The sequence below is a fragment of the Paramisgurnus dabryanus genome, chromosome 7 (genome assembly GCF_030506205.2).
Source record: "Paramisgurnus dabryanus chromosome 7, PD_genome_1.1, whole genome shotgun sequence".
Taxonomy (NCBI): Eukaryota; Metazoa; Chordata; class Actinopteri; order Cypriniformes; family Cobitidae; genus Paramisgurnus; species Paramisgurnus dabryanus.
The window spans coordinates 33,429,340-33,450,514 of NC_133343.1; the positions used below are offsets into that span (position 1 = coordinate 33,429,340).

Consider the following 21,175-nt stretch of genomic DNA (forward strand, 5'->3'; position numbering starts at 1 on the left):
AAGGGAAGGAAGGAAAAGGGAATGGAAGGGAAATGGAAGAAAAAGAAAAGAACAAGGGATGGAAGGAAATACGCAATAAAATAAATTAAGGATGGGAGGAAGGAATGAAAATAGATGGATGAAGGAAGAAAGATCCTATCATTTACATTTCTTCTTTCCTTTCCTTCCTTTTTTGTTGCCTTTCTTGCTTCATCCATCTATTTCCTTTCCTTCCTTCCGTCCTCACTTTCATTTATTGCGTATTTTCTTCCATCCCTTCATCCTTTCTTTTTCTTCCATTTCCCTTCCATTTCTTTTCCTTCCATCCATCCATCCATCCTTCCATAACCTTATCCTATCATTTACTTTTCTTCTTTCCTTTCATTTCTTTTTTCTTCCCTTTCTTACTTCATCCATCTATTTTCTTTCCTTCCTTCCGTCCTTACTTTCTTTTATTGGGTATTTCCTTCCATCCCTTGTTCCTTCCCTTATTCCCTTATCATAACTTATCATTAACGTTCCTTCCTTTTTTGTTGCGTTTCTTCCTTCATCCATCTATGATCTTTCCTTCCTTCCATCCTTACTTTCTTTTATTGTGTATTTCCTTCCATCCCTTGTTTCTTTCTTTCTTTTCCTTCCATTTCCCTTCCATTCCCTTTTCCTTCCATTCATTCTTCCATTCCATTACCTTATTGTATACTATGATTTATGATAAGGTTATGATAAGGGAATGGAAGGGAAGGAAAGGAACAAGGGATGAAAGGAAATACGCGATAAAACAAAAGTAAGGACGGAAGGAAGTAAAGGAAATAGCTGGATGAAGGAGGAAAGGCAGGAAAAGAAAGGAAAGGAAAGAAGAAAAGTAAATAATAGGATTGGATAAGGTAATGGAAGGAAGGATGGATATATAGATGAACAAAAAAAGGCGAGGAACGAAGGAAAGGAAAAAGATGAATGAACGAAGAAAGGCAGGAAAGAAGAAATTATAGAATAGGATAAGGTAATGCAAGGGAAGGATGTATGGATGGATGGAAGGGATGGAAATGGAAGAGAAGGGGAAAGGGAAGGGAAGGAACAAGGGATGGAAAGAAATAAGCAATAAAAGAAAGTAAGGATGGAAGGAAAGAAGGGAGATGGATGAAGAAAGAAAGACAAGAAAGAAGAAATAATAGAATAAGAGTTGGTGATGGATGCATGGATGTATGGATGTATGGATGGATGGAAGGGAAGAGGAGGGAAGGAAAAGGGAATGGAAGGGGAAGGGAATTGGAATGGGAAAGGAAGGGAAGGGAACTCAATATTATTGTGCATAAATTAGTTTGAACATTAATTCAGTTGTGCAGAAACATTTCAGGATAATCTGGGACAAATCTTACACATCCTCTAAAATATTTAACCTGTCACACATTCTTGCACATACAGAATAAGTAAACTGACATGCAACAGCTTGACGCCCCTTATGAACTCATCGGTTAATGCCAACTGAAGCAATACAAAGCACAAAAACCCTACAGTGTGTGTGTGTGTGTGCGCGTGCGTGTGTGTGTATCTGCCATATGTGTCTGCCCAGCCCTTTGTCACAATCCAATAACTTTTCTACAGCACAAAGACACACACGTCCTCAAGCAGAACTTACCTAAGCAACACCTCAAACCTGTCTGCTTTAATCTGCTGTGTGTGACAGGTAAACATGTGCATATGCCTGTGTGTGTGTGTGTGTGTGTGTGTGTGTGTGTGTGTGTGTGTGTGTGCATAAACACACTGACATCATTTGATAAAACTCATAAAACCCGCATCACCTCTCTCTCAAAATGCATTGATATGACAAGAACTGACAGGGAATTTGCACACACGTGCAAACGGGCCTGGATGCGATCAATCCTCATCAATACAACAGCATTAGTTTTACACAGTGTGAATGTCTGATAAACTACTTGTGGTGCTTGACTGCCAATTCGACTCTTGGCTACACACAGTCAGCGTTTTGGATTAATAACCGTATTGACTAACAACAGTGAGTTGCATGTTATTTGTTCATACAAGCAGTTATATGAACAGGACAAGGTTTATTCCTGCTATACTGTAGCTATAAATAAAACAGTAGCTAAACTAACAAAATTATGCTACAGTATGTCATTAAAAATGCCCTCAAAATTAAAAGTGCTATAAAGATTTTGTAGCAGCGATGCCATTGAAGAACTACTTTTGGCTCTAGAGAGACGCTTCATCACATTTAAGTCATGGTCCTTAAATTAAATATTTCTGTCTTATCTTTTTATAGTCTTTTTATTGATATTTCTTCCACTACAAAGAAGGTTTTGTGCAACAGAAAGGTTCTGAAGATGTTGAAGGATTAATTCAATCTCATTTACAACCAGATATAAACCATATTTAGCCATTAAAACGGGACTGGAAACCCTATCCTGGTGCTGTGTGAAAGCATCAGAGCTCATTTAGGTCTTAGAACAAAAAGTGCACGTGTGAGTAAAAAAAACGGCCTGGCTTCCAGCTCATTAGCTGGGCTACAGCCCGAGACTCATGGAGGGCTTGCCAGCCGTCAGTCTGGGTGATGTAGCTGGTTTTGCTTCATTACACAAAAGTGTACGAAGGTAAAATTGAAAAATGACTTTTGTTGTGGGGTCTAACTTTGTATGTCTGGTACAACATCAGTGGACGTAGATGTAGTTCTACAAAAAAATCATATCACAATCTTTATAACTAACAATAACGATTCATGAGTATTTATGTATGTTTTATACATTCATTGGGGCAGTCTGCTTTATTAAAGGTGCAGTGTGTACATTTTTGCGGCATCTAGTGGTGAGGTTGCCCATTGCAACCAACAGCTCAGTCCAATGCTCCACCCTCGCTTTTGAAACGCATAGAGGAGCTACGTTAGCCGCCACCGGACAAACATGTCATCGTCGGAGACAACTTAGTAAAAAAAGTTTGTCCGTTAAGGGCTTCTGTAGAAACATGGAGGCACAAAATGGCGACTTCCATGTAAGGGGACCCTCAGTGTATGTAGATAAAATATCTCATTCGCAAGGTAACAAAAACATAACGGTGCATTATGAAAGGTCTTTATACACCCCTGATCGTATGGTTTTGTATAATATTTTTCATTTATGCCAAGAGATCCTTCAAAAAAATTACACACTGCACCTTTAAACAGTGTTTAGATTAATCCAGGACTAGGAATTAGTTATAATATGACATTTAAGTCGTTTTTACAAACAAACCTTACAAAAACAATACTGGTGTGCATCTTGAGACAAAACATTGGGACTGCTGTATGTTAAGATTGTTAGTGAAAGGTGTTTTTTACAAATTAAGGCAGCTCAAACATGCATTTAGTCTGGGACGAAAATAAACCCTATCCGGGAAACCGCAAATGCTTTTTCTAGACTTTCACAACAAATAAGATCACAACCTTTTTTCTTTATTCACGATTCACTTTAAAAGTCAGTTGTCGATGTCTCCACGGTCAATCACCAACAAAAAAATACAATTTGTCAGAAACTCAGAATACAAAGATCAGAGGCAAGTTATTCAACTAAACAATAGCACAGAACCGCAGGCTGAATAGGTGTCTGTATATGTTAAAGTAACATAAACGGTTATTTACATGATATACGATAGCATACAAAACATACCTGGGAGGCAGAACAGGCTAAATTAACACGACAAGCGAAAAACAAATTCAAAACTGTCCCGAAGTCATTCCGCATCACTGAATCCATCGAATTACATAAATACAGGAGCAGCATAAAGCGGACTCTCACGACTGTAGACGGTAATGGTTTCTCTTGGTTCATATGAAATAATTTTGATGTATAAGTCGCAACTGACTATAAGTTCCAGTACCCGCCAAACTATGAAAAAAGCGCAACTTATAGTCCGGAAAATACGGTAAAATATCTGTGCAAGCTTAGTTCAATACAAAGCAAACATGCTGAGTGTCCATAGTGTGTGCATGTAACAGCATCTTTGCATTTACATGAAAGTAAAAGAAAAACACACAAGATGTGTGTTGTGTCTGTAAGTGCACTGACAACTTCCAGCCTTCTGGCGTAGTTTAAAGAGAACAGACTTCTGTGTGACTGTATTTGCATACCAATACATCTCCTTTGCGGAGTGGAGGAGAGAAATTGAATCGGAAGGACAAGGGAGATCAGGGCTGTCGGCTGGAAGCGACTTCATTGGATCAGGAATATGTGTGTGTGTGTGTGTGTGTGTTTTATACAGGGCTACCTGTGGTGATCTGGCATCAACGCACTGATTATGTAGAACAGGTTATTCTGAATGAGTAAAAATGAGCACAAACGCACACACACTTGTCACAGTAATGACTTTCTTTTGACTTCTATGGTTGCTATATAAGACCTAACATTGCAAAGTCATTGCTGGTCCCCGCAATATAGGCAAAATCTGAGTCAACACATGCAGGCATACTATACAGCAAGTATATGAAACTCAGCATGCTTGTGAAAAGAATGAGCTCGAAAAACATCTGAGGAAGTGAGGTAGAGTGAGGAGTATGACACACACAGAGAGAGAGAGGAGGCTCTGGTTCTTCCCCACTGTGTCATCAATGACAATCCAGCCCCTTCATCACATAACCCTCACCTGGATCTCTCTCTCTCTCTCATTTTCTTCACCTGGAGCACCATCTTCTACTTCCCGGGGTTCTCTCATCTGCTGAATTTATCTCATTATCTGTCACTTTATCAGATCAAGAGCGTCTCCGTCTACCCGAGCGCTGATCCGTGCGCCGCCCCACTGCGCTCATAATTACACCCGAAAATTATTCCCACCTATAGCCCTTCTCTTCTCTTCTGCTCTCGTCATCGTCCGCCAATATGAATGCAACAATCTCAATTATCATTACACCTAACGCCCTCACCTCTTCATAAATCATATCAAATCATCGTTTTCTCTCAATACATCAGTCTCCTTTTATACTCCACAGGAAACTCAATAACAGACTCTTGTTTGGATCCACTGCTATACTCTGTACTTTATCAAATCATATGGAAATTAGTCGGACATCTCATCACCTCTTTGATGCACACCATAAATCACACACGCTGGCTTATTGTCTTGCATCCACATTAAATTTTAGCATTTGTAGTTGCTGTCGAGTTTCATTTGATGCTAAGGTAGCGATGTGAAGAAGAGCCCTTACCAGCGCACTTGGTTCGAGTGATGAGAGGTGGACCCGGGGGTCCCGTGCCACCCTCGCCCGGTCGGGTCAGCAGAACTTTAATCTCATACTCCACATCCGGATCCAAATGCCAGAGTTTGTAAGTCGGCGCGTCCACGACGTGAGTCTCGGCCCAGTTCCCCGTTGTGGTGCGGTACTCCACTTCTTTCAGGATGATGGGCCCGTCACCGATGATGGAGTTGGCGTTTGGCTTGATCCACAGATAGGTGGCACCAACGGCAAGAAGTTCGGGGGGTGCGATGGGAGTCGGGGGTGCTAAAGAAGAGAGAGAGAGTAAAAAGAGAAATTAAAGATAAACAATTACAATGCTATACAATTTTTTCTTCTTCAAAAGTAAAGGGCTCATTATAGTTGGACGTAGGTTATGCGTCGATTTTCATTTATACTTTTGCATCGCCATCCGCGTCGACGTGCAAACACAAATGCAGAACACTGGTAGGCAGTATCCACGCTTGTTACCACAGTAGTAGCACGACCCTAAATGAAGAAGCAGCTTGGCAAGTTCAACCCACAATCGAAGAAGAAACCTCAAATTGTTGTGTGTGTTTTGAGAAGACCAGCAGTGATGGAAGTAAATAAACAGTGACTAATGTTGCAGTTTGAGTTAAATCACTTCTCAACTTGGTCCATCTTTGTTCTCACCGTCGCAAACGGAAATACCTATGACGCAGTTTTTTACCTGATGGGATGGTTTTAGTGGACAAATCACAGCGCTTGCAGTCTGCGTAGACCTGACGCGCTGTTAAAAATTTGGCGGGGTGCATATCAGGCTACGCAGAGGCTAAGGATAACCTTCGGCATGGCTACTGTGTAGATTTTACGCACGACTACAAATTGGACTTAAGTACAAGTGAATACAGTTCTGATTTTATTTTGACCCAAAGGAACAGTAGATGCATTTCCAGTAAGGATTTGCGCAAAATGTTGGCATTATTTTCCACATTTCAACAAAAAATTGACACCGTTTACATAACCGATGTTGTGCGATTAAAGTTTAATTTTGTTTTCTCCCGATAAGTCATTGCAAAAACTATCGTAAAAATCATACGGCTTCATACGGTGCTGCACAGAACGACATGTGGATGATCAAAATACTTTGCGAGATCGCTATATGCACTAGATGTCATTATATTTCTTTTTCAGAATATATCGCAATAAAAACCACCTCACCCACGCGTTAAAACTTTTTGTGATATGTGGAAGTTTATGTGAAGTTGCTGTGTTTCCATTGGGCGCATTTTCACTATTCGCTAATTCAATTTGCGCAATTGAAGATTAATGGAAAGGCAGCTTATGACGGTCGTTTGTTTACATTTATAAAGCGTGCAAAGGTTTATTTCCATGCAAAGGTTGTGATTTATAAAAAAACAAACTTGCAGGTTGGGATCTGAGGACGATTCATGTACGCACACTTGCCGTTGATCTTTGATTTATATAGGGAACATTGCTTTGTTTTATAAGTCTAATATTTTTTGGCGTATGCCATTTTTGGATTTTGTGCGTACCTAGACTTTTAGTATGGATCCTACAAACAGTTTTATAAATGAGACCCCAGAGCTTTAAACTAGTCTGAGCTTGAACCACCCTGAAGCACACCAGTCCTGTAAAATAAAAATGTAAAAGGCACAAGCTCGGAGGTCATGGTTTGTGTTTATATTGGCACCCACTGAGTGATTGTTTACCGTATATGTCACCAGCACACATATTACACAATTTTTCATGTCACAGTATCTCCAAATCCACATTTCGAACAAAATAACTGATGCTTAAATATCTGCACTACAATGCACCATTCATGAGTAATCTCGGACAATCATTTTTCAGCAGAAGCTGTTGAAAGAGCAATTAATGGCTATAGCGAGTGCGCGTACTGTGCTGTTACACTACTCCACCATCATTTCACATTTGCTTTTGTAGTGCAAGATGGTGAAGAAAATGAAGGTTTGAAATTATGGTGACGCATGAGGCTGAAGCTTTGCAGCTCATTAAGGGATATCAGAGAGACTCACTTGGCTGACAGAATTGTTAAAATAAACGGAATAAAACGTTTTCTTGAATCCCAGTCGAGAAAGTGGGCTATAGCTTTTCCCTAAACGGCTAACTAAGCTCTCTCTCTCTCTCTCTCTCTCTCTCTCTCTCTCTCTCTCTCTCTCTCTCTCTCTCTCTCGATACCCACTCACAGTAAATCCACCAGAGACAGCTTACGGCTTGCACAGCATTAACTTTCTGTCTCTGGCTTTCTTCTCTTCTGCTGTCCTGTCACTTTTTTCCTGCCATTGAGAACCTCAGATTTAGTACCAAACCTGGTGGTACAGTAAGTGTTAAAGGTAAACTTTTTCTTTCTTTCTTTCTTTCTTTCTTTCTTTCTTTCTTTCTTTCTTTCATTATTTACTTATTTGTTTATTTACTTCTCCATTCCTATTATTACCTAGATTAGTTAACATGAACTAACAACTAAAAGACATCTATAGCATTTATTAATCTTAGTAATCTTAAGTTAATTTCAGCATTTACTTATTTATACTTAAAACCAAATATGGTATTTGTCAACATTAGTTCTTTCACTGTGTACCAACATGAATAAACAGTAAACGATCGTATTTGGGTTAAAGCTGCAATCTGCAACTTTTGCCTCTCTATCGCCATCTCAGTTTGAAAAATAAAATTGCAGGTTACTTTACTTACTTATCTTTACATTTAATAAAAACAACAGACATTTCTCACAAAATTTGTCATAAATAAATCATTATTATAAGCTTACTGCTGTGAATTGGTGTAAGGTACGGAGACGCATTGTGTAAATGGTGGAATACAAACTTTTGTTGATCTGTTTTTAACCAAAAAGCTAAGGTTTTTCGCTTTAACTAACATTAACTAAGATAAAAAATGCTGTAAAACTATATCGCTCATTTTACAGCTTTGCTTATGTCAGCAAATGCATTTAATAATGTTAATGAACGAGAATTTTTTACCAATATACTCTGTAAAGATATACTTTACATTCACTTTCAAGATATTTCATCTGTAGATGTAGATCTATACACTACTTAATACTGATAATGACCATATATATATTAGGGCCGGGACTTCAACACGTTATTTAAGATTAATTAATTACACAAAAAATAACGCGTTAAACATTTTTAACGCATTTTAATCGCACTTATTTTTGTACCGCGGAACATTTCTCATTGGATGAGTTTTGGCGGACCGATTATACTGGAGCACCAACTAGCGTTCATGACTTCAGACAACAACAAACCACAGTGAACATGAACGAAGAAGCTGATGAGATCGCTTTGGTTGGCCCCGTGGATGGGAATTTTTTTTATAAAAAACGAACGGATGGAAGCGTCAATAAGAGCATGGTTGTGTGTAAGCTATGCAACAAGGAATTCACATATCACTGCAGCACATCGAGCCTCAAGTATCATCTCAATGCAAAACATATAGCAGCTAGTGTGGACATTAGCCCGACTCAGAGTACAACGACTTGGTTGAACAAAAATAAACAATATTTTGTTGCTTAAGCTTATGTATTCAGTCATTATTCATGGTATACTAAAAATCCATGTGAAAAAATAACTTCTCAATGTTCTCAGGTCAAATATTTATATGTGATTAAAATGTGATTAATTTTGATTAATTAATTACAAAGCCTCTAATTAATTAGATTAATTTTTTAATCGAGTCCCGGCCCTAATATATATATATACATATATAAATTAATCGCATACAAAATAGTGATTTTTTTTGCATAATATATTTGTGTGTGCTGTGTGTTAATGTATATATAAATACACACACATTCATGTATTTATATTTTTATATATTCCAGATGATATATTTTAATAAAAATAAAAAAATATGAATAAATGTAAAAAATCTGAAATGAATATATGTACTGTATGTGTGTGTGGTTTTATGTATATATATATATATATATATATATATATATATATATATATATATATATATATATGTATATGTATAATAATAATAATATATATAGAGAGAGGTTGCACACCGGGATGCTACTCAAATCCCTGGAGCGCCACATAGCGCTACTCACATAGGTTTAACATTAAATAGTATCAAATTTATAACAATTAACATAGGCTGCTAATACATATTTTGCATCTGGAAGTAGACTCTTTCTGACTAAGCTTGCATTATTGAATGTGCATGTCCGGTGTGGGATACCTGCGGGTTGTCTTACACGCGACGTGGCGCAGCGCTTCTTTCCCGGTATGCAACCTTCTTTACACAAGCCAACTATCCGTCTGTTAATCTTTTATTGTTAATGGTTAAAAAAAGTTTAAGAAATCACAGTTCTACATATTTCGTAATTCCCGTCGTCCATCTTTGAATCATCTTTCTGTAACTTCTCTCTCTCTCTCTGTGCAGAAGACAGACAGTAATCCAGGGTTAGAGGTGAGCAGCAGTGCATGAAGGGTTTATCGGAGCGTAGAAGAGCCACCCAGGCTCGCTCTAATGAGAGGCTGCTGTCTCTACTGTGCCATGTAATCAACTGAGCCAGATTACCAAAGGCCATTTACCCACAGCTGATAACCACCGACTCCCTCGACTGCCCGGAAAAAAGACTCTTCCCATCAGAGAGGGAAGTCAGACATGAGCTTAAGGGTGTTTAATGCTCCAAATGAAAATGAGAAAATAAAGTCGATAACAGGAAGGAGTGATAATAAATAGACAATAAACACCGTTTGTCTATGCAAAACTCGCATGCAGCCACAGTCAATGCTACAATGTTGGTTCTATGTTAAAGATAAATGACATGCAAAAGTGTTATATTGGGGTTGAAGGTCAGGCGCAGCAGTACAGCAATATCAATATTTGCTTTATCTTAATACTAAATGCAAAAACATTTTTAGCATTATATGAATAGATGCTAAGGTGTCCGCTAGCAAAGTAGCCATCATATCTAAATTGCATTTCTGAATTAGCCCCCCTGTTTCAACCATTAATACACTCCTGTTGTTTAAAGCATTTGTAATCTCTGGGTGTCAGCATCCCTACATCAGCACATTGCCCTGGCGTGGGCATTTATGGCCCTGCAGTTGATAAAACTCAACGATTAGCTGACTGTTTTCGATTGAGAGTTTATGATTGCAGCTAGCTGGATTGAAATGAGTTTTGGAGGATGTTGATGACTGGCTGAATCTTGATTGGTTGTTGATGACAGGCTGTATCTTGATTGGTCGTTGATGACTGGCTATTATTGAACACTTCACGATAGTGGAGCTATTTTGTGATTTAACTATTGAAGGCCTTAATGATGTGTGTACCACGTACCGAGATTAGCACAGCGGTGTGTGGTCAACACATGCTTTATAAAGAAATGTTAAGACATCTGATGTCTGTACATTTACCTACACTGTAAAAAATTAAATCAACATATATTTTTTGATACTTTAACTTAAAAAAATCAACTTTTCACAAGTCAAAACTTAAAATGGTAGGTTAAATTGACTCACAAAATCAAGTTGTTTTAACTTCATGCTGCATTTTTTTACAGTGTTTCAAAAAAATGGGTGTTTTCAAGTTATTTGGTTGTCTTATTTATTTATTTTTTATTATAATTAATTCAACTCACAAATATATATTTTTTATAAACTAATATTTTTTAATTAAGTCAAATCAACTTTAATTTTAAGCCAATCGGGTAACTTACATTTTAAGTTAAACTAACCAAACATTTTATTAGAAGTGACAACCAAAACTCTATCATACAATAAAATTATTAAGTGCAACAAGAAAGTGTTTGTATATGATAAATAAGAAAATCAAAATTTCAATTGACACAACTAGTTTGACACATCTCAGCCACTTCTCAAGTTATGTTGTATACTCTATTAAGTATACTCTCCAATAGTACACGTGAGATGAAATGAGAATAAATAAGGCAATATGCTGAGGTCAGATAGTTTGGACACACACAAAAACACACGGTCTCACAAGGTAGGGATACTGATAACAAAAGGAGCTTTACCCGTTCACCGGGGGTCCCTTTCACTCCAGGAAAAAATCAATTTCCTATAGAGGTTTCCTGCGCACACTATTTACTACATGGAGTGTAAAAGTTCATGTGTGTGTCTCTGTGTTTGTGTAGACCCATAAATGCTATTTCTCTTCTTTTCTTATCAAGATCCCTTGGTACATAAAGTTCATTCCCATTTCTACTGATACCGAGTCGGGATTATTAGCAGTATCGTGGCTAGTGGACACCGCCGTGCAGACGTGCGTGTATGTGGCCGAGCCGCCCTGTAACTTTGGCCTTTATCACCTTGTGCCTGCAGGGAGGCTTTAAAACCGGCTGGATTTGTGAGAAATCTGCAGAAATCCCACCTTGCTATCTGATCAAAGCTCACGGGGTCTGTCTGATATAGAAGCGGAGGGGGAAAGGTGAATTCAGCCGTCAAATGGGAATTTGTAGCTGTGAAATAACAATAATTGCAATATGGTTTTTTACCCGTTGGTACAACCAAAAACATGGTTGGGAGAGAGAGAGAGTGTGAGAGAGAGAGAAAGAGAGAGAATATGGTTACACTGTAAAAAAATTCCGTAGAAATTGCAACTGGGTTGCCGGTAATTTACCGTAGATTTAAATGTATGTTTTTTACTGGCAATATTTTGTTCAAAGTTAAATGAACATTAAACATTTACAAGTCTTTGTCTTTACAGAGTAAAACAAAAAAACAGCATCAAGCAAAACATTAAACAAAATCTGAAGCAAAAAACAGAAAAGGTTGATGATGATTTCTGGTTCCCAGAATGCTTTGCATGAGGCTGTTATTGTATAGTTTTAATCTGTTAAGATAAAGACTGTTAATATTTAAAATTTATTTAACTTTGAACAAACTCTTGCCAGTAAATAACATAAATGTAAATCTACGGTAAATTACCGGCAACCCAGCTGCAATAACATTGTAATTTCTACAGATTTTTTTTACAGTGTACAGTAAAGGAAAGTTTGATTTCAATCATAATCTATTCTATAATTAGGGCCCTATGAGTTCCACGATGCAGAAAACACGGAATCAAGACATGAAAATTTAATTTACTCAATGTTGTGGAATTTCAAAAAAATTGCCCAATTTTGTATAAAGTATTTTTGAAAAAAGTTAATCTTATTTGCTGTGGTATTCTTAACCGGCAAATAAAATGATTGAATTATTACAAAATTATTAAAATTAAGTTAAATGCAGAGGCTGGCGCTAAAGTTTCAAAGGCCATCAAGCAGTTTTTTTTATCTCGGGCTATTTGTACTGTTCGCAAAATTTTACTCAATCAGCACTTTGTCTAACAAGAAGATTCAATGTTGAAATTTTGTAAGCATTACCCAAATATTAAAGCACTCCCAAAATGTACGTTTGAATGCAGCAAAACTGACGAGTTATCTCGTCAATTAAGACAATAAATTTGCATGAAAAAAACGCGTTCCTGATGAGTTTTTATGTTAATCTGTAATACCGCGATTATCCACTAGATTGTGATTTTTTTAACACCATTTATAAAAAAACTGAAGCAAAAATGTTATTTATTAATTTTAAACTTTGTGTATGTTTTTATAATCATTCTGAATCTGATCTCTAACAAAATTCCTTCACAGAAATGCAATTATTTCAGCTTTTTGCTTAATTTAAAAAAAAATATAATACCCATATTTAAGAGTTTATAAGCGGAGAAAAAATATAGATAGGATGAAAGTTTTTTTCCTGATTTGTTTGTTTGTTTGTTTGTTTGTTTGAAAGCAGAGGGTCTGTTCTTTTATTTGACATATTTGTACGCTTATATATTTTTACATTTTGTGAAACTTGGCGGGGAATAAGTTAATAAACCATTGTTGAATTGTATAATAAGCTTAATCATTCTGATTACTTACATTTTATTTATTAATTTACAGAATCCGTAAAAATTTTAACAGAAAAATAGAATTTAAAAAACTGAATTCAGAAAAATAAAACTACATTTTACTAAAAAAGAAATACGGAATTTGGAAAAAAACGGATTTCATAGGGCCCTATATAATCTCGAATCTATGTATTTTTAAGAACCCACAATTGAACAGGTGCATACATGAAAAAATATGGGTTTACTAGATCTATACTAGAACTAGATCTGAGATAATGTTTGCAGTATATTCAGTATTATTTTATTTATGATATCCTACACAACTATGACGCTGTTAAAGTCATTTTTTGTGATTTACTGTACCATTAGGTACAGATATGTATACATTTTGTACCAATATGTAGCTTTCAGATACCAGATACCCTCTGATCTACTAACACAAACTCTTTATGTGTTTTTGAAAAGGTACAGCCCCAGTTTAAGCTAGGGTACATATTCTGACCATTTTTTCATATATATTATTTCATATATTATTCTTTATCACCTAATGCAGACACACCTTTGTTTCAACAACACTAAAATCCAAATCTCAAACTTCAACTACTAACCTCTCACTTCAGGCTATGTTAACTTGATTGTTTCTCTACACTTTCATGTTTTCTTGTTGAAATGAAACGTTACACAACCAGAAACAACATCAGTATCATTAAACAACCAATTCTCATTTGCCTCCCTTTACATAATGACATCATATCACAATAAAATCTTACCTGAGCTATAAAACAATTTCAAAACAACATCAGCACCACCACAGATTGTCCACACCTGCAGTCTGCAAGGAGTTTGAGTGACTTACTTTATTGTGCGGATCAAACCCTGTAAGAACGGCTCGGGGGAATCGCATGAGAGACGCTATCTGTGCCTTTAACCTGACCTCTGTCCCTTGATGCTGTATCTCTCTGATGGTTTGATTCTCTTTGTCAGAGACGAGGAACTACATTTCTACTTTATTCTCCGCTCCATCTCTTTCTCTTTTTTTATAGGAGTGCATCCGTGTTTCTGTTCGATGCTCACAAAGAATGCTTTAATCAAAACACCATTTTGAGCTTTACAGAGGAACGGGGCATGCCAGAATTACAGGATGCCGTAAACATACAGTAGAAGTGCGGCAAGAACAGCGTGAGGGGAGTGAGGGCTCTTCAAACCCTCTTTCTGAAGGAGTACATTCAGGTCTGGATGAACAAAAGCAAAGCTCGGAGATGGACGGAGAGAGAGAGAGATAAAGCGAAAGGGAGGGAGCGCCTTTCGCTAGACTGAATTCACAAACCCGGCGCTGTTCAAAGGCTGCATGCTGAGGACACCTGTGCATAAAATTCAAAATTCTACTCTGAAAACATCTCTGGAGTCAATGAGACCAGAAACACACACACACAAAAGAGCTCTTTTCTAAAACCCGGTGAGCTACTTTACTCTCTCCTGGAAATATCCACCTTGTGGATCAGCCAGTGCATTAGAAGCACACCTTAGCATGCGCCCTAGATAGTCAGCTCACTAGGTCTTGGAAGAGAACAACTCTATTCCTCATAGACAGTGAAAATGAAATGTGTATTTCAGTGTTTACACATTTTTCGATGTGTATTTGGATGGTACAGGTGTATGGAAATAAAAAGATGTTAACACAGACAAATAAAGTGTCCCTGAGTGTTTGAAGTATTTACTTCTCGCCGCCTGCGTATCTGAGCTGTAGTATTACTGCGCTTTAATCCATCTCTGTAGTTTACAGGCAGTCTATGGGCACACACACACACACACTATCAAAACCTTTATTAATATTTCACTCTGTCTGTATGTAGATAACACTCCATCCTACATAACCAACACACACACACAAACAAACAAGAAATACCTGCATATAGTAGCCTCAGTACCTTCTAAATTGTTTACACTTTCATATTACGTATTCCAATCAGATATCAAAAACATGACCTGTTTTATAGTGCCCCGCTTTCTTTCGACTGAAAATACAAGCAAATGCTTGCAGCCAAGCTTTAGATTATATCATGGAGAGATATGTGACCCGTGCTGGCAAAATGAGTCGGACTGTGCACGGTCCGATTTTGAGCTACAGGCAAAGGAAAGTATAAATATCGATTTTGGACGAAATTGAGGTTTTCATAAAAATAAGTACATTAAGCACTCATCTTAATGCACTCAAGGTGTACCGTCCAATATGCTTAAGTCTTAACTCGCCAGCATTATTTTTTAAGTTGCCAGCCAGTGCCAGAATTTTTCATAGTTTTCACAAAAAATCAATCCCTTCCAGAAAATTTTCTTCTTAAAATATATAAACATACAATATATCAAATAATAAAAGAACAGACCCTCTGCTTTCAAACAAACAAAATCGTTTCATCCTTCCTTCGTTTGTTTTTACCACCTATCAAATATGGGTAGGTTTCTTCAAAAACACAACATTTTGAGCAAAAAGCTGAGATAATTCCATTTTTGTGAAGGACTTTTGATAGAGATCTGATGCAGAGCGATCCTCAAAACTTACACGGACATACAGCTTTTTCGCTAGGGCGATACTTCCTGGTTTTATAAGTTGCAGATTATCCACTTGGTGGATAATAGCGGTATTACGGAAAGCCGGAAATACTCGTCATTGGCAGGGAAGCGCTTTCTCTTAATCGACGAGTTACCTCGTCAATGGCGGGGAAAGAGTTAATATAATACAAAGATGCGTGTACATCCACATGCATGTCTGACATTTTGGTTTTGGTTTTAAAACATGCAGAAATAAGAAAATAAAGTGCATGACTTGCTTAATGCTAAAAAAGAAAATTTGGGAGCTGATTTATGTTAAAAAATTTATTAAGAGCAACAAAACTTGAAAACCGTCTTCTTCGCATTTCCTGCCAGTATGTAACAATAAACTCTTTCTCCGCCATTGACGAGTTATCTCGTCAATTAAGAGAAAACGCTTACCTGCCAATGACAAGAATTTTCGGCTGTTTCACAATACTGCTACTATCCACCAGGTGGTGCACTTCCGCACCTTTAAAACCCGGAAGTAATGCCTCTGTGAAAGAGAAAGAACTCCGTCTATGTTTTGAGGATCGCTCTGCATCTGATCTCTATCAATAATCCTTCACAAAAATGGAATTATCTCAGCTTAACTCAGCAGGGAAAGAGTTAACCCAGAATTTGTTAATATATGCTTCAAAAATTGGTTAAAACTATGGAGCATAGGTTAAATTACAACCTAATGGGCTGGGTTCATCCATTTTTGACCCAAAATTTTATGAGTGTTTTTATGAAAATGTACATAAACTAGTTTCTACTATTACTACTATTTTGCTAATTGTTTTAATTATATTTTATAAAATTTTTATTTGGAACTTCTCTATGCAATTTATCCTCTAAAAATGCTGGGTTATTTTGGGTCCAACCTTTTGGTAATCTATGCTGAGTTGTTTTAACCCAAAATGCTGGGTTGTTTTTTGGGTTAATTTAACCCAACAGCTGGGTTTGTCCTTTTCTGACCTAACTCAGGGTTGAAAATTACCCAGCATTTACATAAAGTTTTCACTATGATAATAAAAACCCTCATAACTGAGAGAGAAAACAAGATTCAGTGCACTATATTTTAGAGTTGGTTAGCATTCTCCACATGGCCTTTTTCAATATGGACTACACACCAAACACAGACTACACAGACTTTAGATTACAGCCTGGAGAACATTCTCAAATTACACCTGTCACCTGTCGCTAGCACCTCTCCCCCCGGCCATTCCTTTCTTTATGAACCCATTAGTTACATCAACACTATATTATTCTCTTTCATTCACTCACACATGAAAGGTCGAGCACTGACCGATAGCATATCAATAAGGCCACAGTGGCCAAACACACACGCACACCTTGCTATTATTCAGCTGATGAAGGTCTGTGGGGAGAAACTGAGGGTCCCTACGGGCTTTCTGTCTTGTCAGAGACAGAGAGGGGCTTCGTGAACCGCGGGATACCAAGACCTGAATGCTAACAAGCCTGATGCACACTCGCTGAGAAAATATTCAAGATGACTTTCTGTCAGAATATTGAAATATGGTGATTCTATTAAAGAATTTTCTGGATTCAATACAAGCTAACATCTATCAAGCATCTGTGGCATAATCACTGCCGAAAATAATTTGATCTCAGTTAGTACATATTCAAATGCATGTGAGAAACGTCCAAACTTTACAACACATACACCAGTGGCGGCTCGTGACTGCTCATCCGAGGGGCGCAAATTCCGAATATGTGTTCGGAGTGTCACGTGTGTTGCTCGTGTTTTCAAAATATGTGTTTGGTTGCGTCATGTGCATCACGTGTTTTGTAAAAATAGGTACCTGCTGCACACGCGTCAAAACCGTTTATGATGAAATAGACGCACACGTTCACAAAATACACGCAAGACACTCCCTTAACAGTAAACTCTGATTACGCATGAGATTATGAGAGTATGAGCGTCTCTTTTATCATAAACCCTTTAGGGGCTGTTTACACTTGGTATTAAGATGTGTTTTCATCGATCGGATCACAAGTGGACGAGAGAGACACATTACGTTTACACCTGGTATTTAAATCCGTCTCTTCTGTCCACTTTCGACGGCATCTGTCCTGAATACTGTGAGGGGACGGTCCGTGAGACGGTGGGCGAGTCTCTCTGCTGTCATTCAAACGTGAGCGCGAGTAATGATGAGTTTATATGGACGCAAACTAATATTATGTCGGAGTCCACTGCTTGTTTAGCAAGTAAACACGCTGCACAGTGTTTTGTACGTTTCTATGTTGGAGCTTTCTCTGAATTTTCAGCGCAATTGATGAAATAGGATCGCACAACTTTCACCCTTTCAAAATGAAACTACGGAGAACACCCGCAGTAGTTTTATCAATGAAAGACTAAAAATAGCGCTGTTCACCGTATGTTCACGCCAGAAGTCAAAAAAGGACGTAAAATTTGTGTTTAATACCTCAGATTAGATAAATGGGCAGAGAGAAGGCGGTCGCGTGTGGCTGTTCGAACACATTCAACCACATTGCGTTCCGCAACTCCAAAGCGATCCGATCGAAAGTGGTTTCGACTACCTCTGGATGTGGTTGAAAGTGGTCGAAAGTGGACGCGTTCAAAATGTTTTGAACACAGTTTACACCTGGCATTAACGTCGTCCACTTGTGATCCGATCGACGAAACGCATGTTAATGCCAAGTTTAAACAGCCTCTTAGACGCATCTGCAGCAGGCACTTATTTTGACAAGACACGTGATGCACATAGGTTCACTCGACGTGCAGAACACATATTTTTAACCACACACATGATGGACCACATACATGTTGTGACGAACTTTGCATGAAGTGCCCTCGAAAAAAATGCCACCGGCCGCCAGTGACATACACCTGTTTCTGCAACCCTTATTGAACTGTGTATCATTTAATATCTCTCTCTCTCTCTCGCTCGCTCGCTCTCTCTCTCTCTCTCGTGCGCGTGCGTGTGCGTTGGCGTTTGCTGGGTGAGTGTGAGGAGCGTGTGGCTGAGAGTTCTTTTATGAGAGTGATTTTCCTTTCTTTTTCCAGAGAATACATGGTTAAGAAAGCGATTTGTTAAAGATTTGGCGATTGCGTGGCAGAATGGCGTCTCTTGAAGAGACGCCGCCACTTTCACTCCGTAATGGTTTCAGGTGTGTTCCTGAGGATAATGCCAAAGTGGAGGATGTGTTAATTTCAGTCGGGGATCAGATCGGTCACGAGAATATCGTGTCTGCATCACGTATGAATCAGGCCGTAGTTGTTTTTTTGAAGGAACAGAATTTGGTTAATCGTTTAATAGTAACTGGCCTTACTGTTAAAGATGCTTTTGTGCAGCTTTCTCCGCTGTATACATCAACAACGAAAGTAACGATATCAAATATACCGCCATTCATATCCAATGACATTTTACAACGTGAGTTAGCGCGTTTTGGAAAAGTTGTCAGTCCCTTTAAAACTGTTGCGCTTGGATGTAAACATCCGGCTTTGAAGCATGTTGCGTCTTTTAGACGATATGTTTACATGGCGCTGGAATCTCCTGAGAATACACTGAATATTAACTTTCGTGTGAAACATGAGGGACGATTATATATGGTGTATGCATCTACTGGGAGTATAAGATGTTTCGAGTGTGGAGACGTTGGACACAAGCGTCTTACGTGTCCACATAAGAAAACAGATGCAGAAAATGCGGCAGGATCAGACGATGAGGTCGCACTCGCAAACAATATCGCTGATCGGGTTGATACGGCGCAAGATGAGGTTGTTCCCATTGTTGAGGTGAGTAACGTTAATGTTAATTCAGATGATATGTTACCTGCTGTTAACACTGAAAATGATGATGCTGTAGTTAATGTGGCCCCAAAGAGTAGTCTGGTCGATTTACCTTATGATGATCATGCTGAAGTAGCAGCTAGTAGCAGTGGTACGACGAAACAGTTGGAAAGTGCAAATGATGGAATTGAAGAAAACTTATACTCTGGTGTTCTGAATAATGAGGAAATGTATGATGAGGATGAACAGTCTGATGATACAGCTTCACAAGTCTCTATGTGTGAAAATGATGGGGTATTTAATGCATCTCAGGCCGCTTTTTCAGGAGGCCTCAGTAAAGAATCTTTGTATAGTTTGGATCAAATCAATAGTTTTCTGGATGAAACTTATGGCAAACAAATTAACATAAATGATTTCTTTCCTGATATAGACAAATTTGTACAATCTGTTATTTTTTATCAGAGGACAGTTGGAGTTGAGGAACTTAGTGAGAAGAAGCGTTTTCGATTGAAAAAGCATCTTACGAGCATAAGAAAAAGTAAAGCAATGATTAGGAAAAAGAACAACCCAAAAAATCGCAAATAATCATGTATTACACTCTGTCTTTTCTTTGCTTTTCTATCATGCTTACTTCTTTGTTTCCCACCTTAATTTTCTTTATGGAGGTTTTGAAGATAGGCTCTTTAAATATTAATGGTGGGAGGGATAGTGTAAAGCGTGCTATAGTCCATGAAACAATTGAACAAAAAAAGCTTGACATTGTATTTCTACAAGAAACCCATAGTGACTTGATGAATGAGACTGAGTGGAATTTATGGTGGAAAGGACATAAAATACTAAGTCATGGTACAAATTTAAGTAGAGGGGTGGGGATTTTCTTCTCTTCAACCATAAGGGTGGATATTATAAGTACAGAGGAACCAGTAAAGGGTCGAATGTTGATTGTTAAAGCTAAAATTCAAGAAACGCTTGTTTTCCTGATAAATATTTATGCACCAACAGTGGGACAAGAACGCCTTAATTTTTTTAATATATTAAATGAGAGTCTTAAAAAGTGTTTTAATGAAGGATGGATTGTTATTGGTGGAGATTGGAACTGTACTATAAACTTTACAATAGACCGTAATACTGAGGAACCTCATATACAGTCTTCAAGTGCATTATCAAAAATTATGAAAGACTTCCAGTTATTAGACATGTGGAGAATAAAACACCCTAATGATAGACAGTATACATGGATTAAAGCTTTTAACAATCGAGTAAGTGCTGCCCGATTAGATCGGTTTTATGTGTCAGATTATTGTAATAGTAGAGTCATTGAATGTTGCATTTGTCCTGTAGGTTTTTCTGATCATCATTTAATTATTATGACAATGACCATGTCAAATGCACCTAGAAAATCGGTTTACTGGCATTTTAATGTTAAATTGCTGCAAGATGCTGCTTTTTGTGAGAAGTTTGTTGTCTTTTGGGAAAATTGGAAAAAGAACAAACATTCTTTTGAGAACTTGAAACAGTGGTGGGATGTAGGCAAGACGCAAATAAAAATATTTTGTCAGCAGTATACAGCCAACTGTAGTAGTAGAATAAAGAATGTGATTGAATCACTTGAAAAGCAAATTAATTCAATGGAATTGCAGTTGGTTGATGCACATAATTCTGTATTGTACAGTGAACTACAAAAGAAAAGGAGAGAGCTAAGTCTGGTATTAAACGAGAAAGTAAAGGGAGCTCTGATAAGGTCCCGTTTC

At 37.7% G+C, this 21,175-nt stretch overlaps 1 protein-coding gene across 10 annotated transcripts in view; it reads right to left on the minus strand.

Annotated features, from left to right (window-relative positions):
• Nucleotides 1-21,175, minus strand: part of ptprt (protein tyrosine phosphatase receptor type T) — a 320,643-nt gene that overhangs the window by 176,540 nt on the left and 122,928 nt on the right. For all 10 annotated transcript variants that reach the window (XM_065279615.1, XM_065279610.1, XM_065279609.1 and 7 more), the window contains exon 7: nucleotides 5,168-5,461. In XM_065279615.1, coding sequence (XP_065135687.1) covers nucleotides 5,168-5,461 — 294 coding nt within the window. The remainder of the gene's footprint in view (nucleotides 1-5,167; nucleotides 5,462-21,175) is intronic.